At 36.5% G+C, this 19,709-nt stretch overlaps 1 protein-coding gene across 1 annotated transcript; it reads right to left on the reverse strand.

Moving 5' to 3' along the window:
• Positions 1 to 5,220: 5,220 nt before the first annotated feature.
• nup107 (nucleoporin 107) lies at positions 5,221 to 19,680 on the reverse strand. The gene is made up of 26 exons (XM_048157165.1): positions 19,525 to 19,680; positions 18,882 to 18,967; positions 17,535 to 17,627; positions 17,231 to 17,340; positions 16,983 to 17,112; positions 16,781 to 16,884; positions 15,059 to 15,186; positions 14,213 to 14,261; positions 13,756 to 13,827; positions 13,583 to 13,671; positions 13,309 to 13,501; positions 12,804 to 12,894; positions 10,331 to 10,410; positions 9,972 to 10,031; positions 9,744 to 9,889; positions 9,607 to 9,655; positions 9,445 to 9,514; positions 9,235 to 9,350; positions 8,956 to 9,145; positions 8,348 to 8,460; positions 8,156 to 8,258; positions 7,551 to 7,711; positions 7,059 to 7,184; positions 6,850 to 6,963; positions 5,597 to 5,764; positions 5,221 to 5,410 (listed from the first exon to the last, which is right to left on the reverse strand). Exons 1-26 carry the CDS (start codon positions 19,530 to 19,532, stop codon positions 5,303 to 5,305), a joined length of 2,757 nt encoding a protein of 918 aa, XP_048013122.1. The 5' UTR covers positions 19,533 to 19,680; the 3' UTR covers positions 5,221 to 5,302.
• Positions 19,681 to 19,709: the final 29 nt, after the last annotated feature.

Below are 19,709 nucleotides of genomic sequence, written 5' to 3' on the forward strand. Positions count from 1 at the left end.
ATATGTTACATGTTATGTTAGATATACGACTAAGATAATTAGGAGTGAGCAAGTAAACCATTCTGTTAGATCAAACTAAAAACAATACAGTCTTGTTAGAAGAAGACAATGAAGATGGAGCATCACATATTGAAATGCCTCCATACTTATTTCCTGTGAAAGTGGGCTTCTGTCTCAAAGACAGTTCCTTACTCTGGCTCATTACACACAAATATTGAGATTTAAAAAGGCCTATCTGCTTTCGTTTTTCCATGAACCCCAAATTAACACGTTTAAATGAACAGTCTTCACTAATTGGGCTGCTCAAACACACAGGAAGTTCTTTAACATTTCCTGTGGTGAGAGCAAACATCTATCTATTCAGCCAAGTAGCAGTATATGACCCTCATTAACACTCAATGAAGAGCGCTCAACCAACTCCCCTGGGAAACGGCTTTTTAAGAGCCCTAACAAACTTGTCAAAAGTCTGCTGGTTTGGAGAGCAGGAGAATCTGCTGCGTTCGTCTGGATCTAGATTAAGAGACGCCCCCGTAAGGTTGACACACCAGGGTTCACTGTACTCTTACTTCCTGGCAAGCAATTTGTCTCCTGTCAGAGTGTCAGAGTATGCGATTTAAACTTAGATGGGTTTCTCCGCTTACATGGACAACAACCCACAGGATGGATTGTGGATCACTATCAAGAAGATGTGCTTTAATCTTGTGTCCTGCACACAGTCTTCCTCCTAAGGTGTTTCAGGAATGTTTTTGTTTTGTTTTGTTTTTTTGGAAAAGTATCAAAATAAGAAAAATCATGTTGTTATCTGTGCTTATCTCATTTTTACAAGTTTTACAAAGTTTTTACGCATTTTTTATTTATTGTTTTACTCGAAGACTTTAAAACTCTCTAGTGACAATATTAATAAAAGATGTGATAAGTTAGAATAAAGCTTAAATAGATGAAAATAATAAATAAAATTACAGAATCTGCACATCCTTGAAGGTGCAATAGTTGATTCTTTACAGAATTTTTTTTTTATACTGTTTGAAAGTCTCATATCCTGAAAGCAATCACTATGTTAAACGATCTAAATGTAATTTTTATAAATATATATCGTCTGTGGAAGGCGTAGGACCATAAAATGTTAATCCAATCATTATATTTGGTCCAAATTAAATAATACGATACCTGCCTTTCAATGTATGTTCTAACTGGAGCTGTTCAGTCAGACTCGGAATTATGTGATTCCATGTCAACAGTATCAACACTAAAATTAATCTGCAGCAGTCAGGTACAAGCTCTCTAAGGCCCCGTTTACACTAGTGCGTTTTCGTTTTAAAACTCATAAGTTTTGCTATGGTTACGCCTTTCGTTTACATTACTCTAGCGTTTTTGAACCTCGAAAATGGAGACTTTTGAAAACGATGGCATGGCTGCTCACGTTTGCTCTGCATATCTTTGACGACCGTGTAAGCAATAACATGGAGACTGAACTGCAATCTTTGCTGGTTGTCATTTTTAGCAGCCATTGTGCAGTTAAACTCTGCATTTCAGCTAAAAGTCAACTGTTTACACTTGTAGATGCATTCCCAGAGTGCATGAACGGTCATGTGACATGCGTTTTTGGTCTTGTAGTGTAGATGGAGATCGTTTCTGAAATGCTCTGGAAATGCAGACAAGGATCGTTTTCATTTTAAAACGAAAACGCACTAGTGTAAACAGGGCTGTTTACGTTCATAATTATTGTTATGTTATGTGCACTGAGACATGAGGTACTTTAATGCCGTCTCTTGTGATGCTTTCCCGAGAGCAGCTGTGTGTGTGCGCGTTCATGTGTTTTGGAGGAGGCGTGGCTTTGGAAAGCGCTCTGAAGGGAGGGTGGGATGTTACAATTTGAAAGCTAGCTCGCTATTGGTAGCCTCTCCTAAAATGTCCTATATTGCACCTTTAAAATAAGATTTACAATAACATTTATTTAAAGCAAGCAAGCAAGCAAAGATATTCATTTCTAGTATTAAAGGATTAGTTCACTTTCAAAAAATTTTTTCCTGATAACCTCCTTTCTTCAGTCGAAAAGAAATTAAGGTTTTTTTCCTTTTTCTCCTTATAGTGGACTTCAATGGCCTCCAGACGGTTGAAGGTCAAACTTATAGTTTCAGTACAGCTTCAAAGGGCTTTAAACGATACCAGGTGAGGAATAAGGGTCTTATCTAGCGAAACGATCGATCATTTTCGAAAAAATGACCGATTTGGAGGCCATTGAAGTCCATTATAAGGAGAATAATCCTGGAATGTTTTCATCAAAAACCTTCATTTCTTTTCGACTGACGAAAGAAAGACATGAATATCTTGGATGACATGGGGGTGAGTAAATTATCAGGAAAAGTTTATTTGAAAGTGAACTAATCCTTTAAGTTTTATCTTACTTTGTCTTACCCCATTATTTTTATTTGTGCTTCTTTGTTTAGTTCAAGAATAAAAAATAAATAAATAAATAAAAAAAATTCTTAAATGAATAAATAATAGTAAGTGGCAATATTGTGTCTAAAATGTAAGTTACTCAGCACTAACTTGTTCATAACAAGCACACTGTTGCTCACTGATTAATCCATGTCCAGTAACTATAACAAGAAGACTCAGTAGTGGTGTATTAGTGTCCCTATATTATCCTCATGTCATTCTTCCAGCATTCAGATGGGCTTGACTTTGGACCTCACATCTATCTGCACTGCATCAATCACTCATCCATCCCATTAGCCTCCCATAATGCCTCTCATCCACTTAAACAGCTGTTTATTGGCGGGAGAGATTGATTTCATGGTTTTAGGGCCTAGGTTTATTCATTGATTTCTGTTTAGAAAATTCTACACTTAGACTTGACAAACTAAATATAGTACGCTTAGTCTAAATTATCATGTTTTAACTTAATTTAAATTCAGATTTAACTTAATTTAATACAGCTATATAATATATAACCTCTACAACAGTATTATAAATATTATAATTATAACCTCTACAACAGTAGTTTTCAACCTTTTTGACTCGAAGACCCCCTGTTGTCAAAACAAAACAAGGAGGCAGGATTTTTCGGTAATTTGCTAAAAAATTACAACAAAGGTGCTTATTTTAAAACTATTTTTTATTTACAAAATGAGGTATAGTGATATATTATATTAATTAACCATAATTTATAACTAGCGTCATGTTAAATAATTATTGTGGAGAAAAAATAAATGATTTCATTAGATTACATCTTGATTTTATGCGTCCTAGTGGGCCCCGGTCACCTGATTGAGAAGCACTGCTGTGCAGTATCATGAAAGCACAACATGCTTAAGTTAACACTCATTTTTAAATTATATTGATGTTTCAGGTCTGGGACTTGACTGTGAGGGTCAGTGTATCAATGGTATTTATTGATTTATTTAAATTGTAACATGGCCCATGAACCAGAGCAACCAAAGACAGAATTTGATGTCAAAGTCAACACAGCCTTTTCACTTTTGGCGACTGCAAAGGTCAATATTGATCAACAATGTTAAAGAACTCAAAGCACTTGCATAATTCATGGCTTACAAATAAAAAGGTAAAATATAGTAGCCTATAGTAAATAATAAAATAATGAAATGAATAAAAATGAAATGCTGAAATAGGTTAATAGCTATGCGAAAAGACATTTTGGTCTAAATGGCCTATGACATTTACTTTTCTTTTTTGTTTTTTTACCTTGTAACATAGATATAGCCTACTATAACCGAACTCGCACCCATACATTTTCGTATGGAAGAAGTCCAAATTGTGAGATATAAACTATGCTTGTCTGTCACGCGCGAGAAAGCACTTTAAACAGCTCACGAGCTCGTGTATTGTGGTGTTTGGGAAACTCACAGAGATGGTGTCGGAGATATGAGATGTGTCATTTGAAGGTTTTAGGTTTTCCACCGGAAACGCTTTCGTCAGATTTGTGGTCTGTCTGCTCGAGACTCAAACTGTAAGTTGACAGATAATGAACTCGCGTCTCGATTGGACACTGTCGTGACAGCTGTGAGAAGACTTCCCAATATTTGTGTGTCGCCATCATATTTATTTCATTCTCTGTCACTATGTTCAGAAAAGGCCATTCAAGAACAAGAAGTCTCTAAAGTCGTGTTTTTTCTGCCAGCTGTTTCTAATTACAATTAACGATACCAGAATCGCAAATGAATCATTTTAACGGTTCTTTACAATGAATCGGTCATCCGATTCAGACAAACCGGTCTGAATCAGAATCGGTCTGAATGATTCGAACAGCTCAATCTCGAACTGAATCGTTTGGAGCGCTTTTTATATTGCAAGTACTTTAGATGCTCTAATCTAAAGTTTTTTTTTTTTTTTTATAACTAAGACAGCCGAATTAGAGTATAGAGCACAAAATATCACTACAATGTTATAATATATATATATATATATATATATATATATATATATATATATATATATAAAAATATACACACACATATTATATACACACAAACACACACACACATACAAATATATTATAATATTATATATACAGTTTGATGTTAGAATGTTAAAAGCTTAAAGGAAAATAAATGATAAAAAGACTAAACAAAGACTAAACCACAAAACACAGCAGCAAAAATGATCAAGTCTGCAAAAAAACATGACACTGTTATTAATTTCATTAAAGTGGCTGCCAGTACGTTATATAATTTATAAGATTATCATACTTGTTTTTAAGTCCATTCACAATTTAGCCCCTGTTTACCTGTGCAGGATGGTGACAATTTACACTTCCCCCAGATCCTTGAGATCCAAAAATAAATATCTTCTTTGCATTATTAGGACAAAATACAAATATAAAGGTGATTGAGCCTTTTCTCGAGCCAGTCCTAAATCTCCCTGTCGCTATTAGATCTGCCAAATCTTTACCTGTGTTCAAAGCCATGTTAAAATCACATTTGTTAAATTCTGTGAGTTTTAATGATTGGAGATTTTTATTGTGTGTATGTTTTGTCATAGGTTATATGTTTGTTTTACCCTTATATTTGTTTTTAGTTTTTGTGATTGTGAAGCATTTTGGACAACCTGTGTTGTATTAAACTGTGCTATATAAACAGACAAACAAACAAAAAAGTGGAAATAAATCAAGCTGTTTCTCTAAGACTATGAACTAATCCTAAACCTGTTACTATAAATAAATATTTAAGGAAGAAATAGAAGAAGGGGAAAAAAAAAAAATACAATCGACCAATCTTTATTCAAATACAAAAAATTTTTTCCAAACAGGACTAAGGACATAAACAGCATGAGAAAACATGGTCTAGGGCTGAATCTCATATCCAAGTGGATCCAGACCTTTATCCAGCAGGAGTAGAGAGGATTCCCTCATCTTCTGGAGAAACTTCTGTAGTTCCTCTTTAGAGAAAACCTGACAGAGAAAGAGAGTTCAGATCATCACATAAACAGTTTCACTTTAAAACAACAGTAATGTATTTACTTTCACCACCAAATTTAAAGAGATAAAAAAATATGTTTGACAATAAGATCATCTTATTGTCAAACACTATTCATGTCTACATTCACAATCATTCTCTAAAGGGTTTTGATGCCACACCTCATAAAGTCTGTGTTGGTCAGATGCAATGATGTCAGCCAGACGCAGACTCTCCTGGTGGCGGTCAGTGCGCTGCAGTACGGTTAACAGAAGGAACGACATCATGGGCAGACACAAACGCCGCAGCAGAGCCATTTGATGAGCGCGCTCAGAGTCTTCCTCAGATTCCTGCAAAAACACACATTCAGTAAATCCTGAACATCCTACACCCAAAAAGAAGAAGCCTCGAGAAGAGGCTTAGTCGACCACAATTTTATTAGTCACAGGAAAAAAAAATCCACAGGAAGTGGCGAAATCACGCAGTCTGCGATAGACAGATCATTAACAGCTGGTCTATGTAATAATAGTACAACGGGAAGGACATCCAAACGCTCGACTATCATTCATCGACCTCAAATATGGCTTATGATCTGAAACATGTAAGTAGTAGCAACTTTACATGACTGCTCGCTCTAATGTTAACCTAGAAAAATGTGCAATTGAAGTGTTTGTGCGGAGTGTGAAAGATGAATAGTAGTGCGCTTACCGCATGACATGGAGGCGCCGGTGCGATCACTTGCACTTAAAATACTCTGTCATTTTTGGTCATACAGATAAGAGTAATACATCTTTCAAATCTGTAAAGTCTACTTTTATTTGTGTGCACTCACAATAAAACAAAACATGCTTTTGTAAAATAATGAAAGTAAACAAGGTGCACTTTCTGCCGTCTCTCTCTGTGAACTTGAGCGTGTCAAAAACAAAAAACAAAACTCCATGTAAACTTGCCTCACAGACATGAAAAATATCTATAGAAAGCGAAGTGTCTACTTTTAAATGAACATTCAATTGGAAAACAAATATTCTCAGGTAATGTAATCCATATGAAACATGCATATAGGCACGTACACTAATGCAGAGATGCATCTTCAAATTTATCACTGTAGCCAAAAATACAGAAAACACTAATTTATCAGTGAATTATTAAAATGTTAAAGCAATCTCCTTGCTGTTTTCCCCCGACACATTCATAATCATTACTTCTGCTGGTGCGCTGTGGCAAGCTTTATGTGAGCACTTGAGCGCTGATTAGGCTATGTAGGCATTAAAGGCTCTTTATTATGATTTATATGGTTTATTAAAAAATGTGCAATTAGTCGACTAATCACTTAAAATGAACGACTACTAGTCAACCACAATCTTTAATTAAGGGCAGCCCTAATTTTATATTGTAATGTTGATCAAACCTGCAAATTAACAGAGAACCTACTCACCTCTCTGACATCCACCATCCATCCTCCATCTACAAACAGGAGAACATTATAGATCCTCTCCTTCACATCCTCCGTCAGTGCTCCCAGACGCCCCTGCCAGTTCTCATACTCTATCTGGAGGAAGTGAAAAAGAAAAGCCATTAAAGATAAAGGTTAGAAGTGTTCACTACAGAATAGTGGTCAGCACTGTGTACATGTCCTGTTCTGACCTTGTACTCTGCTTCTTTCATCTCATGGGCCACCTTCTCTGTAAACTTAGCTTGAGCAGGTGCTGTGGGTTTCACCGGAGGGCAGTTCATGTGCTTGAACCACTCATTAAATGCTTCATGAGCTTCCTGCGGGCGTGGGAATAATTAAGAAAAAAAGTTTGGAATAATTTAAGATTTTTTAAAATGTTTTTAATATCTCTTATGCTCACCAAGGCTGCATTTATTTGATCAAAAATACAGTAAAAACAGTAATATTACAAAATATTATTACAAATTGAAAGAAATTTTCTATTTTAATATATTTTAAATGTAATTTATTCCTGTGATGACAAAGCTGAATTTTCAGAAGCCATTATTTAAGTCTTCAGTGTCACATGATCCTTCAGAAATCATAAAAGATTTCTTTCAAAAATATAAAAAAAACTTTTAAACTGTATTGTATGTTCATTAAAATGAAACAAATCAGTGTTACACAAAGATGCTTCTTCTCACCAGATAGGCACGGATGCACAGATGCTCTCGAATAGCATTCTCCTCCTCAGCAGGAAGGGGCGTGTCCATGCCCTGCTCCTCCCACTGTCGGTAGATCTCCCGCATGGAATCTTCCGGCACTTTGGCAAAGACCATCTTGGCTGCGTCATGCTTCTTTGATGCTACGGCAAAAGAAGAACATTAGATGTGAATAAATAAAAACACAATGCTGTGAATCGAAGCAAACTGACCAATACTAAGACTAAACTAAGCTATTTAAATTATAGTGGTATAAACTAATGTGTTTTCTGGAAAATAAGTTGCCCCTGAATATAAGTTGCATTATACAGTCGTTAAAAAAATCCCCACAGAAAAGTTGCATCTTTGTATAAATCATAATTGTATTATTAAATATAGAAATTATGCACAATAAAAAGAATCATTTATAAAAACTATAACTATCCACAACAAATTCTTCAAAAGTTATGGTATTAAGAACAGAAAATTAAAAATACAAGTATAAAATCAATTCTAAAATCAAAATATTAAATCAATTACAGAATATAAAATGATCAATTACAACTCAATTACATCTCAATACAATAATTTAGCTGTAATAGTCTCACCTAAAAACTTCCTCATGATGGCATTGCTCTGTTTAAGGGCTTCAGCTCGCTGGGCAGGATCAAACACCAGCCAATCAATGACATCAATCTTCTGCTGATCCTCCTGTGAGAACAGATGAAGAGTTTTGAGTTTCTTATATTGGTAACTGGATATAGTTTTATGCGTTAAAACAGTTAAAAGTTCATTTGTACCACTGTAGTTGCCGTATCAAGGGCAGGGGTCAGGTCATGGTGGGCAAACTCATCTGTGTCTCTCTCTCTGATGGTCTCTACCACTGTTTTTGTGATTGCTGGCACGTCCAAACCTAAACACCACAAAGCATAAACATAATTTGAAATAATAATGTAATAAGCATGTAATAACCATGTAATGTACAGCGATGGCCCGATATACTTCAAGCGAAATTGAAGAACAAACTGGTGTGATTTTAAACAAAATCAGGCCAAAATGAAGTTCGTTTGGAGATCATTTCGGGAGTTCAAAAGAGCTTGTTCCAGAAAAGTTCGCTCCAACTGTGGCTCTGAGACTTGAGTTGAGGTTACACGTCCGTGAGTGAAAACAAACATTCGAGAGCTGCTTTATAGTAGAAATCGAAGTTTAATTCTAATTTAAAACAACACTGACACTGTTTTTCATGTTTAATATTGTAAAGCTGTTTGGTTTAAAGCAATCTATTGTATAAAGTACCATATAAGCGAAAAAAGGAAAAGAACTTTGCTGCGAATATACCAGGGCCTTGAGTCTGTCATTATCACAAAATAAACCCCTTTCACCTTGATGCAAGACTCTTTGACCTCACCTGCTTGCGTTGCCAAGTCCAGACAGTGTTTGCGCTGCTCAGTCTCGGTGACTTCCTCCAGGAACTGAGCGTATTGTGACACGGCCATGTCAGAAGGGAGATGACTGACGTAGAACGCAATGAGATCCACCTGCTTCTCCTTCACTAACAGAGAGATGTAGGCCTTCAGGATATCTACACACACCTCCTCCTGACAGAGACAGATCAAACATTTCAACATTTTGGTAATACAAAACAGCAATACAATCTAAAACTAAAGAAAACCACGCATATGAGTACCTTAAGCTGCATGCCCAAACTGCGATAAAAAAGCACTAAATGTGACATGAAGCGCAACAGATGAGCTGGCAAAGATGTACTTCTTCCCAACCAATCACTGAACTCCTCCAGAAGACCTTTCAACACACATTCAGTGGACATTAAATTCTTTTTTTTTCTTTGCAAAAGAAAAACTAAGATTCCTTTAAAATATCTGTTCTCAAAGCGTACCATCAAGATCTCCAAGAATGACAAACTTCTGAATCACATGGTAATGCTCCTTGGTTGCATCCAGAACCCTCTGTCAACATAAAACATTTGTGCAAGATCAGAAAAGAAACATTTCAATCTGTTTATTCTGTTAGAGATGAAACCTCATTCATTCATCCTCACTTTGGATTCTGTTGCTTGAAGCTCTTCAAAGACTTTCTCCAAAGTCCAACTGAAAAAGCCACATGATAGAATGAATCGTTTAGTGGGAAAGAATATGAATTAATATGATGTACATTAGAACGTGTTTAAAGTCGTACTTGGTCTCCAGAAACTCTCTGGGCAGCTCCTCCAGCTCCTCACTGCCCAGACCAGAAGAACAGATCTCCTGCTCTACCAAAGTGTCCACCATCACTCGGAAATACGCCCAGACCGTGTCCTCCCACGACTCGCACACAGGTAACAGCTGCAGGACATGAGGACAAATTCAAATAATGACAAAATCAAGAGGAAAGAAATAGTGCAAAAATGGATGGATGACTTTTTACCTGTTTGAGGTTTCCACTAAGTGCAGCATAGATGGCTCTTTCATATCTGTTGAACTGCTCCTGAAACAGCAAAACAAAGCAGAATCCAAATCAGAATGACAAACAAATTTACTTACAAGACATTCATAGAAACGGTCCATTAAAATGACAGACATTTCACCTAATTTACTTATCATTTTTTAATTTCCTGAGACTTTTATCCAGACAGACCAAGAGTTTTTAATGCTTAATAACTTAAATGTCCTAACTGACCTAAGGCCTAATCCTGGCTTAATCTGTCTGTGAAACCAGGCTTTAGTAGTTTTTTTCAGCTCAAATTTGCTACCGACACTCTAGCACCCCTTGTAGAGTTTCCTCACCTCCTCTGCCATTCTCCAACAGCACACCTTCCACACGCTCCGATGAGGATTCCCCTCTACTGGCTTAAGCTCTCCACCTCCTGAACACACACACACACAAATCAAAAGGGTTTACTCCATCTGACCAATGAATGTCCATGTCTCGATTATGATCATAGGATTTAAAGGTGCCCAAGAATGCTTTTTCACAAGATGTAATATAAGTCTAAGGTGTCCCCTGAATGTGTCTGTGAAGTTTCAGCTCAAAATACCCCATAGATTTTTTTTAAATTAATTTTTTTAATTGCCTATTTTGGGGCATCATTAACTATGCACTGATTTTTTCAGCGTGCCGCCCCTTTAATTCGCGTGTGTGACAGCAGCTCCAATAGCTGCTGATGGCTTGGATATCCAACGCATCCTTTACGCACACTCAAAGTTCTATCTTAGTTGATCTTTTGATTACTTTATTAAATATAATGCAAATGGTTAAATTACACAATGATAATGATAAAGGACATCCAACGTGAGGCCTCCACTGCCCGTATGTGTGTGTGGTAAAAAAACTGCATGCGTTCCCCTCCACCAAGCCAATTTCCTCTATGTGTAAAACACCTGTTTAAAAACCCTCTGTGCCCACACTGCCCCCACCTGGTGACAGCCCGCAATACACGTACAACACTGGCTCCTACAGCGTGCTCCCTGCCACACGAGCTCTCGATTAAAGGGATCCCGCTCGCTTTGCTCAAGTTTGCAACGTGGACACAGGACGGACAACATAAGGAAGCCCGGTGGGTGCTGTTTACTATGTTTAAAGCTTCATGCAATGGAATTTGAAGTTTTGAATCAAATAGAGACATGCTGTGTTGCTGATTTGTGCTGGTTGTGTTGTTGTTCATGGATGGAAAGGAGAAATCGAACTCTGAAATGGCTATTGGTGTTGATGCTGGAAAGGTTGTTACTGAAAAGGATGCAAATGATGATTTTGCTGTTGATGGTGCTGTTGAAAATGAGTCACAAAAAAGAGTGAGAAAAATGACTGCAAAGGGGGTTGCTCTGCTCTTTGGAAACTTGCAAAAAACCAGAAAACAGAAGTTAAGTCAAGTAAACAAACTCAAACAAAAGGTGAATGATCTAATTTCTCTAATTTCAATAGCAATGCTGAATAACATAACGCACATTCATGTCTCTTTTATCACACCGTGGACTCCTTGATTTATGTTTCACAAATGCAGCTTCTGCCCTCTTGTGTCTCTGTTATATTTATCAATTGTACTGAAAATGAAATTGACTTCAGTATTAATAGTACAGTTGTTTCTGTGTTCATCAATATCTCGTCCCCATAATTATTTATGTGGTGAAAAGCTTTATCCCTGAGAACTTGTTCGCTCGTCTTGGATAAAAGCCGATTGCTAGCAACTTTTTCTTCACTGAAGCTTTGTGTTTAGTGAGCTACTAAAATATTTCAACAAATCTATATTTTGTGCCCAATTATTTGCTTATGTATGAAGCAGGATAATGTACATCCAGCTGGTTGTTATTGCAAAATAAACCCTTTCAGGGTGATACAAGACCCCTCCTCTTCACATCAGGGTCCTGATCACCCTGTTGGGGTTTATTCTGCGATAACAACAGGCTGGATGTACATTATCCCTTACTTATCATATAAGGTGATTGTGATTGAAATACTTGGATTAAACCACTTGATTCATATAGACTGCATTTACAATGTCTTTGAAGCGTCAAAATTAATGGTAAATGGACTTTCAATGGAATCAGGTTTTATAAATATCTTCATTTGTGTTTTAAAGATTAATGAAACTCTTATGGGTTCGGAACAACTTGAAGGTGCGTAAATGACAGAATTTTCCTTTTAAAGGTGCTAAAGAGGATCTTTTCGTTGACTGCGAAACCAAAGACTGTTAGTGAGTTTTTGAAATGAGCGCATGCGTAAGAACAACCCCCCTCCTTCACAGCTCATTTCGAGGGAACGCCTCCCAAAACTCGTGCACGAGTATTGGAACACGAGTGTTTACCACCGGCATTCGCTGTGTTGTGTTAGTGGATTCATTATGTCGGACTCACCGCAGGTAACTCATAATCTGCAGTTGTTACTCCTGTCTCCTGACAAAAACATTGCATGCGGAGCCTGTGGAGTGTGGAAAGTTACTGGAGCGCGCAGCAGCGCACGTCTCTCACAAGGAACGTCATGGCAGTGATTGACAAGCCAGAGGGCCAATCGTTTACACGATGATCGCATAAACGATTGGCTGATGTTTTTAAGGCCCTACCTCGTGCACAGATGATGTATATTAATATTATTCCTTTCAGTGCACCTAATAAATAGTCTTTTATCAGTTATTAAAGACAGTTTCAAGTAATATTGCAAAAATGTATAAAACAAAACATCCTCTTTAGCACCTTTAAGTCTTATTTAACATAAAAAGATAACATGTAGTTAAATGTTGATTAGTATGTGTGTGTGTGTGTTGACCTCCGTTGATGTTGGGGTCATGGTACAGTTTCCAGCCTTCCAGAGTGGCAGCACGCCAGGCCTGACCACAGCGCTTACACAGCCTCTGAGCCTACACACACACACACACACACACAAAGATATACAGTGTCATTTTCAGTATTCACTACTCTGCTTTAAAAAAACCTGAGCAGAATGTCCAGGCTTGTCTGCAGTCACCACAGAATCTCAAATGTCAGATATTTCTCTCAAAGCTCTTAAAAAATGTATTAGTTTCTTAATATATGTCATGTCATATATTTCAGGATGACTATCATAAGAGCCTCCTCTGGCTCTGTGGCTGATATGACACTTTTCTTTGCGTATTCATCTGTTGTATGCACTACTGAAATAAATCAGTGACCAAACCAAAATATTTCAAATGTGTCAAACAGAACATAACTTGTTTTGTAGCATTACAATACTCAACTACAAAATGACACAGAACAAGTAAGATTAAACAAGTAAGACATCAAACAACACACACCTCATCCGTCATGCCAGCTCGTATGAGATTGAAGAGGTTTTTGAGCAGGCGAGAGTCATCCTCTCGGTCCAGGTCTGCCAGTGGTCTCTTCTGTCTGATGGGAGCATCTGGATCCAGTTCTGTGACCAGCGGCCTGCTGAAACCACCGCTGGACTGATTCCTCCTCAGCTTCAGGGTATGGAGCGTGTTTTCCCTACACATGAACAATCCACCATAAATGATTTACTGGATTCAATTTTATCTGAGATATTCAATAAGTAGTAATATTACTTACCAGTACACAGATTTGGCGTAGTATTCAATGTTATCAGAGAAGTCTCCTATCTCATCTTTGGCTATACTCTCCAACCAATCCACCACCAGCTAAATCAACACATCAGATATTGAGTGGAGGTGTTTTTCCACACAGAAACCATTCAGAAAAGGTTTAAATGGATGCGCGTGTACCTGGCTCTGTCGCACCATACTGTCCTTTTGGAAGAACTGCTCCATTACTGCCTTCTCACTCTCACTGGGCATCTACAAAGAAAACACAATCACAAGTTCACAAGCAGCGCCCCCCAAAAATATTCATGCTTAAGTCGCTATTAATGTGTGAATGTCACTGCAATGGATACATAATATCACACCAAGTGACATCTGCAAAAAAGCGACGATACTTGGTGACATGAAAACACATTTCGCCTTAATTTTGGACTGTATATCATTGTTTAATCATTTAAAACCTAGCAAGCTACATTTTGTGAAATGTTTTGCTTTAAAAAAATGTGCCTGTGCCATCATAGGGTTTGATATTTTTTAATATAATGCAATGACATGTAATATTTACATGTGGCTCCAAAAACCTTTTGGTGCCACTGTACACATCCAGTAGAGCAGGCCAGTGTAACACACAATGACTTACTGTTATATCCATCATGATGTCTTCTTCTAAAACTGTCTGGACTCGGTCTCTGTGTTTAAGAGAGTTATAACAATATGTAAGCAAACAAGTAATACTTTTATTCATATATACATTGTTAAAGGTTTCTGTGTCAGTAAGATTTTCCTGTTTGTTCTGAAAGATGACTAATGTTCACCAAGGTGGCATTTATATGATCAAAAATACACTAAAATTGTGAAATATAATTACATTTTTATATAATCGTTTTCTATTTGAATATATTTAAAAGGCATTGTTCACCCAAAAATGAAAATCCTGTCATAATTTACTCCCCCTTAAGTTATTCCGAACCTGTATAAATATCTTTGTTCTACTGAACACAATATTTGAAAAAAAAAAAAAAAAATAATAATAATATTATATATATATATATATATATATATATATATATATATATATATATATATATATATATATATATATATATAAAATAAATAATAATAATAAAAATTTAAAATAAACAAAAAACATATTTTGAAGAAAGTTTCAGTTTCACTGTTCAGTTTCCCACATTCTTCAAAATACCATCTTTTGTGTTCAACAGAACAAAGAAATTTCTACATGTTTGGAACAACTGGAGGGTGAGTAAATGATGACAGAATTTTCATTTTTGTGTGAACTATCCCTTTAAAGTGTAATTTATTCCTCTAATGGCAAAGATGAAATTTCAGCATCATTACTCCAGTCTTCAGTGTCACATGATCCTTCAGAAATCATTCTAATATGCTGATTTGCTGCTCAAGAAACATTTATTTTTATTATTCCACAGTAGTGTAAGTCATGTATGAATGTATGAGTGTGTTGTACCTGTATAGGGAGGTGATGAGTCTCCAGGTCACCATCTCTTGCTGCAACAACCAGGTAATGCTGACCGTCTTGGAGGATTTCTGCTGACCAGGGGCCGAACGGAGTACCAATTTCTGCAACATACTGACCTACAATACAGGTCAGCACATTAAAAGATTTGGTTTCAGATTGTTTAATATATTTATATGCATGTATGTGTGTGTGTATTATATATATATATATATATATATATATATATATATATATATATATATATATATATATATATATATATATATATATGTGTGACCTGATCCAGCAAAATGAGTCACAGTGACCCAAATTTCAAAATTGATATTTTGGTATCAATGGAAAGATGAGACAATAAGCTTTAAAATGATATCCTAGTCAAAGTCATACCTTGAATGGTTTTAAAGATATACCCATTTGAATTATGGTCGTCTGCCCTCTTTTTCCAATTGAAAACCTGAGAAAATCACTTTTAAAGTTTTTTGCCCGTTTTTTTGTTGATATCTTTCAAAATCCATTGCATTTAAAGGGATAAACTATTTATTTTACAGCTTAATTTGACCAAAGACATTTTTATATATATAAATGCTAAACCAGGCTGATGCTCAAATTATTTTAAAGTATTTATTTGAATTAACCCTTTAAGACCTGAAGGCTTTTTTAGAGTTTTTTTAGGTATCATTTGATAGAAAACATTTCAAGAAAATATAAATTACATTACATTTGGACATTTTCTTGCTGAGAAACAGCTGATAAAAGACAAAAAATATATATAATTTTTTAAAATAATTTTTCTTTTTTTTTATTTGACATGGAATAACTCAGGAACACAATAAGATCGCTAAAAAAATTCTTTTTTGGTGATGCTCTCCTACATGTGAGCTGCATCTGGTTCACATTTTGTGGTGATCGCATAAAGAATAGTTTGAAAAATTGTTGTTCATTTTTTCCGCAGCCAGGTGGCGCCAACGGGCGGTAAACTCCGGTTTAGAGGTGCTTCTCAGCACTCGTTAGGAGTTTTTCAAAATGGTTAGATGCATTAAAAAGATGAGATTCTAAGCTTTAAAATGATATCTATTGTGTGTTATTCCACGTTGGAAAACGAACATGGATGGGTCCGGGAACACTGGATACACACTGCATCCCGGAGAGATGAGAGACATGTTTTTAGCCAAGTATGTTAAATCATTCCGTGAGTAATATCTTGTGATCACCGCAATATATTATGTTGATTTTGGATTCATTTTCAGTGTGTTTACATTTCTAAGCTTTTTGATTGGTTCTATACAACGTGTAACACCATATTTGTAGAGCAGAGATAGTGACGTTTCAGGGGATACTGGGAAATGCTCATAAGTGACGAGAGGAGTTGAGAAGTTCATTTCCAGTGAATTTAGTAAAACCATGTCAAATTTAATAGCCATTTAAATACCTTTACTCAATTATCTGGACTACGACACTTTGGGAGATTATTTTTGAAAGTCTGTTCTTTAAAATTAGCTTAAAAAAAAAAAAAATCGTTTTTTTCATTGTTTTTCCACATTATCGGCCCATATCTTAAAACGTTGCGACTTCCGACTCATTTCGCCAGAGCGGGTCACATATATATATATATATATATATATATATATATATATATATATATATATATATATATTTAAGATTTATTGAATAATCTTAAAATTCCCAGTCTATGCACTACTAAGTATGTACCTTGTCCTGACAGAGAACCTCATACTCCTCTAACAGATCAAACACGGCTGTGGACGCATGACGCAAATATGACTGCAGAAATTCAGGAAACAAACTGAGAGACGCTGGGAGAAAAAAGGGAGAGAAAGAGAGAGTGAGATGTAAATCAGCTTATTTAAATAAACTGATCACTTCATTTGTGATGGTTTTTATGAATATTCACCAGCCTCTCCGGGATCATCTTCCTTTAGCATGAGAGCGCTCATGCTGACATCATCAGTGAAGCTCGTGTCCACCAGCCCAGACAGAGGAGACGGGTAAAGACTGTTCGTCCAATCACTGTCATCCATGTTCTGAAGTGTCAACAAACAAGAACCAGGTAAAAGAGTTACCACTGAAACCACACAAGTAAAATATATGTAGTCAGGATGAATAAAGGTGGTTGTGTTCATATGAATTGTGGTCACTCACCATGCTCAGACTGCCTTTGGTACGGGGTGTGTTTACAAAGCGAGGAGTTCTGCTTCCTGTCCCGAGGATGGCCGACACATCTGGGTTCCTGAGGGCACTTCTCGGGGTGACTGTAAACAATATTAAAAAAATCTGCACATCAACACAGATCACTAAACATAAAACTTGCAAGAGAACATTAAACAGACTTTGGGGGGGAAAAAAATCCCCCAATTTACATAAAAATAATAAGAAAAAAACAACAGCCCCTAACATTTGATTATAATTGGAAGCTCACAACTCTTTTACTGTGGTGCTTACTCACATGTCTGTTTAAAGAGAGATCCAGGTGTTTGGCGCGGTATGGTTCTAGCAGGGGTAGTGCTGGTTCCAGGACTGTCATCCTGTGCAAGTGGGACTGAACACACAGTCAAGGAAAAGAAAAACCTTCCTACATGTTTAGAGCATATTTCCAGTGCATATAAAGGAGATATGGATAGTGTTTAAAGGTGCAATATGTAGGATTTCTGTCCGCTAGAGGCCTACTCAAAACAAAGGCGTAGCTTGATGACGCCAAGTTTGAGCGCAGAATCTTGGGACATGTGGTCTTCACCTCAACAGCCGGTGGAAAAGAATTGGGATAGGACTCGGACAGAAATCATGTTCATGGATGCGATCATTAACGTTAATGTAGTATGAAGCAGAGCAGGAGCAAGTGTTGTGGGAGGTGAACGAGGCCGCTGGAGCGATTGCGCAACACACGCCTCACGAGCAGCAGAACTTTTATTATGCCACAGTCGCCGGCGCCGCTTCCGCTTTTCCGGTCATGAGTATGAGGTAACACAGCTCTGTTTATCATATTAGATACATTTGAGAGTGTTGAAAATGATGTAATGAGGTTACTCTGTGCGTTCGCTCGGCGGCTGCTGTGAGACACTTGTTTGAGACACACTGCAGTAAGATAGATCGATTTTAGAATATCATATTAAATACTGGATGGCTTGTGTTGATAAATGGCATGAAATTAATTTTAAAACGTATTGTATGATGGAGAAAATTCTGTATTAGTGTTACTAAAAATAAAGCTGCCTCTGATTATGCTATGTTAGCTACTTCACAAAATATTGTTTTTCTCTGAGGCATGGTAAAGCATGGTACTCACAAAAAAATCAAGAACATTAGATTTAAACAGTAAGACTGAATGTGTTGAGCTACATAACAATAATTAGTTTTCTGTCTATAAATATATCAAAACAGTTGTTCCCTTGTCTATTAAAACATGTAAATATTAAAGCGTCTTTGGCGTTTCCATGGTTTTTACAAAATAAAACCGAAAATCGAGGGTAACGCGGTTATGACGCAATTGACAGGCGACTCTTCAGACGTCCCGGAGCCTTGGTTAAAATTGCAATTTTCTCACGATTTACAAATAGTTGGAAACATTTAGGATTTTGTAAGAACTCAAGTGAACAAAATATATAACACTGGCCCAGTGCAAAATTCTTACATATTGCACCTTTAACATTATGTTTATTTCATGAAGTGTCTGATCATTGTACTTAAACTATCACATGAGAACAAAAACCTGAACGGTCAAGTTGAGCTGGATAATGACACCATTATTGTCTTCTGTAAATAAATGTCTTATGGTATTTGGTCTTGGTAAGGATACATGCAACTTTTTTGTGTGAACTCTTTCTGCGAGCAGCCCGGGTCACCTCAGTGTCCCGAACCACTGGACTCAACCAGGTCTGATTCCTGCACAGAATACAGAGACATCATCATTACATGTAAACCATTATAACATGTTACTATGCATAGTTATTGTGTTGCGTTATGTCACATGTTCACAGTTGAACACAGATTGTCTCAAGACTACTGCATTAAACCGTATTAACAAATCATACAAAAACAGAACTAAAATGACTTAACCAAACTCAAACTTCAAGTAAAACATAATCAAATAGCGAATGTAGATAAAAACGTTATGAAAGAAGTGTCAAAACAAAAACAGATAACTGTTAACAATTACTCTTTTGCTAAACGTACATTTTTGTGATCCGAAAGACTGTATTTACATAAAAATAACATTACACAAGTTATTTTTAAAAAAAACAATAGATAATAAAAAAGATATAATTTCCTTTTCTGTCATGTGTGTTATGAATGTTTATGTTCACAGAGTGTAAATGACATGTGGAGTCGTTCTCTCAACAATAATTAAAATTGGGGCAACACACGAACCAGACATAGTAGCCAAAACAATCGGATAACATTTAAACATGAACAATATTATAATAAAATGTAATATTTACCAGTCCATAATGTCTTAAGTTCACGATTGCTAGCCAATGATGCTAGCGCACTTGATTTTGCGCCTTCACTTCTGAGGTTCGTTCTCCTTCTTGAGCTGTGTATAATATTGTGCTCATCAGCCCCCTGCTGGAGCGGAGGAATGAGTAATTACAACACTATCACAGTCTGTCCGGTACTGCCACCT

This window comes from Megalobrama amblycephala, linkage group LG14 (genome assembly GCF_018812025.1).
Source record: "Megalobrama amblycephala isolate DHTTF-2021 linkage group LG14, ASM1881202v1, whole genome shotgun sequence".
Taxonomy (NCBI): domain Eukaryota; kingdom Metazoa; phylum Chordata; class Actinopteri; order Cypriniformes; family Xenocyprididae; genus Megalobrama; species Megalobrama amblycephala.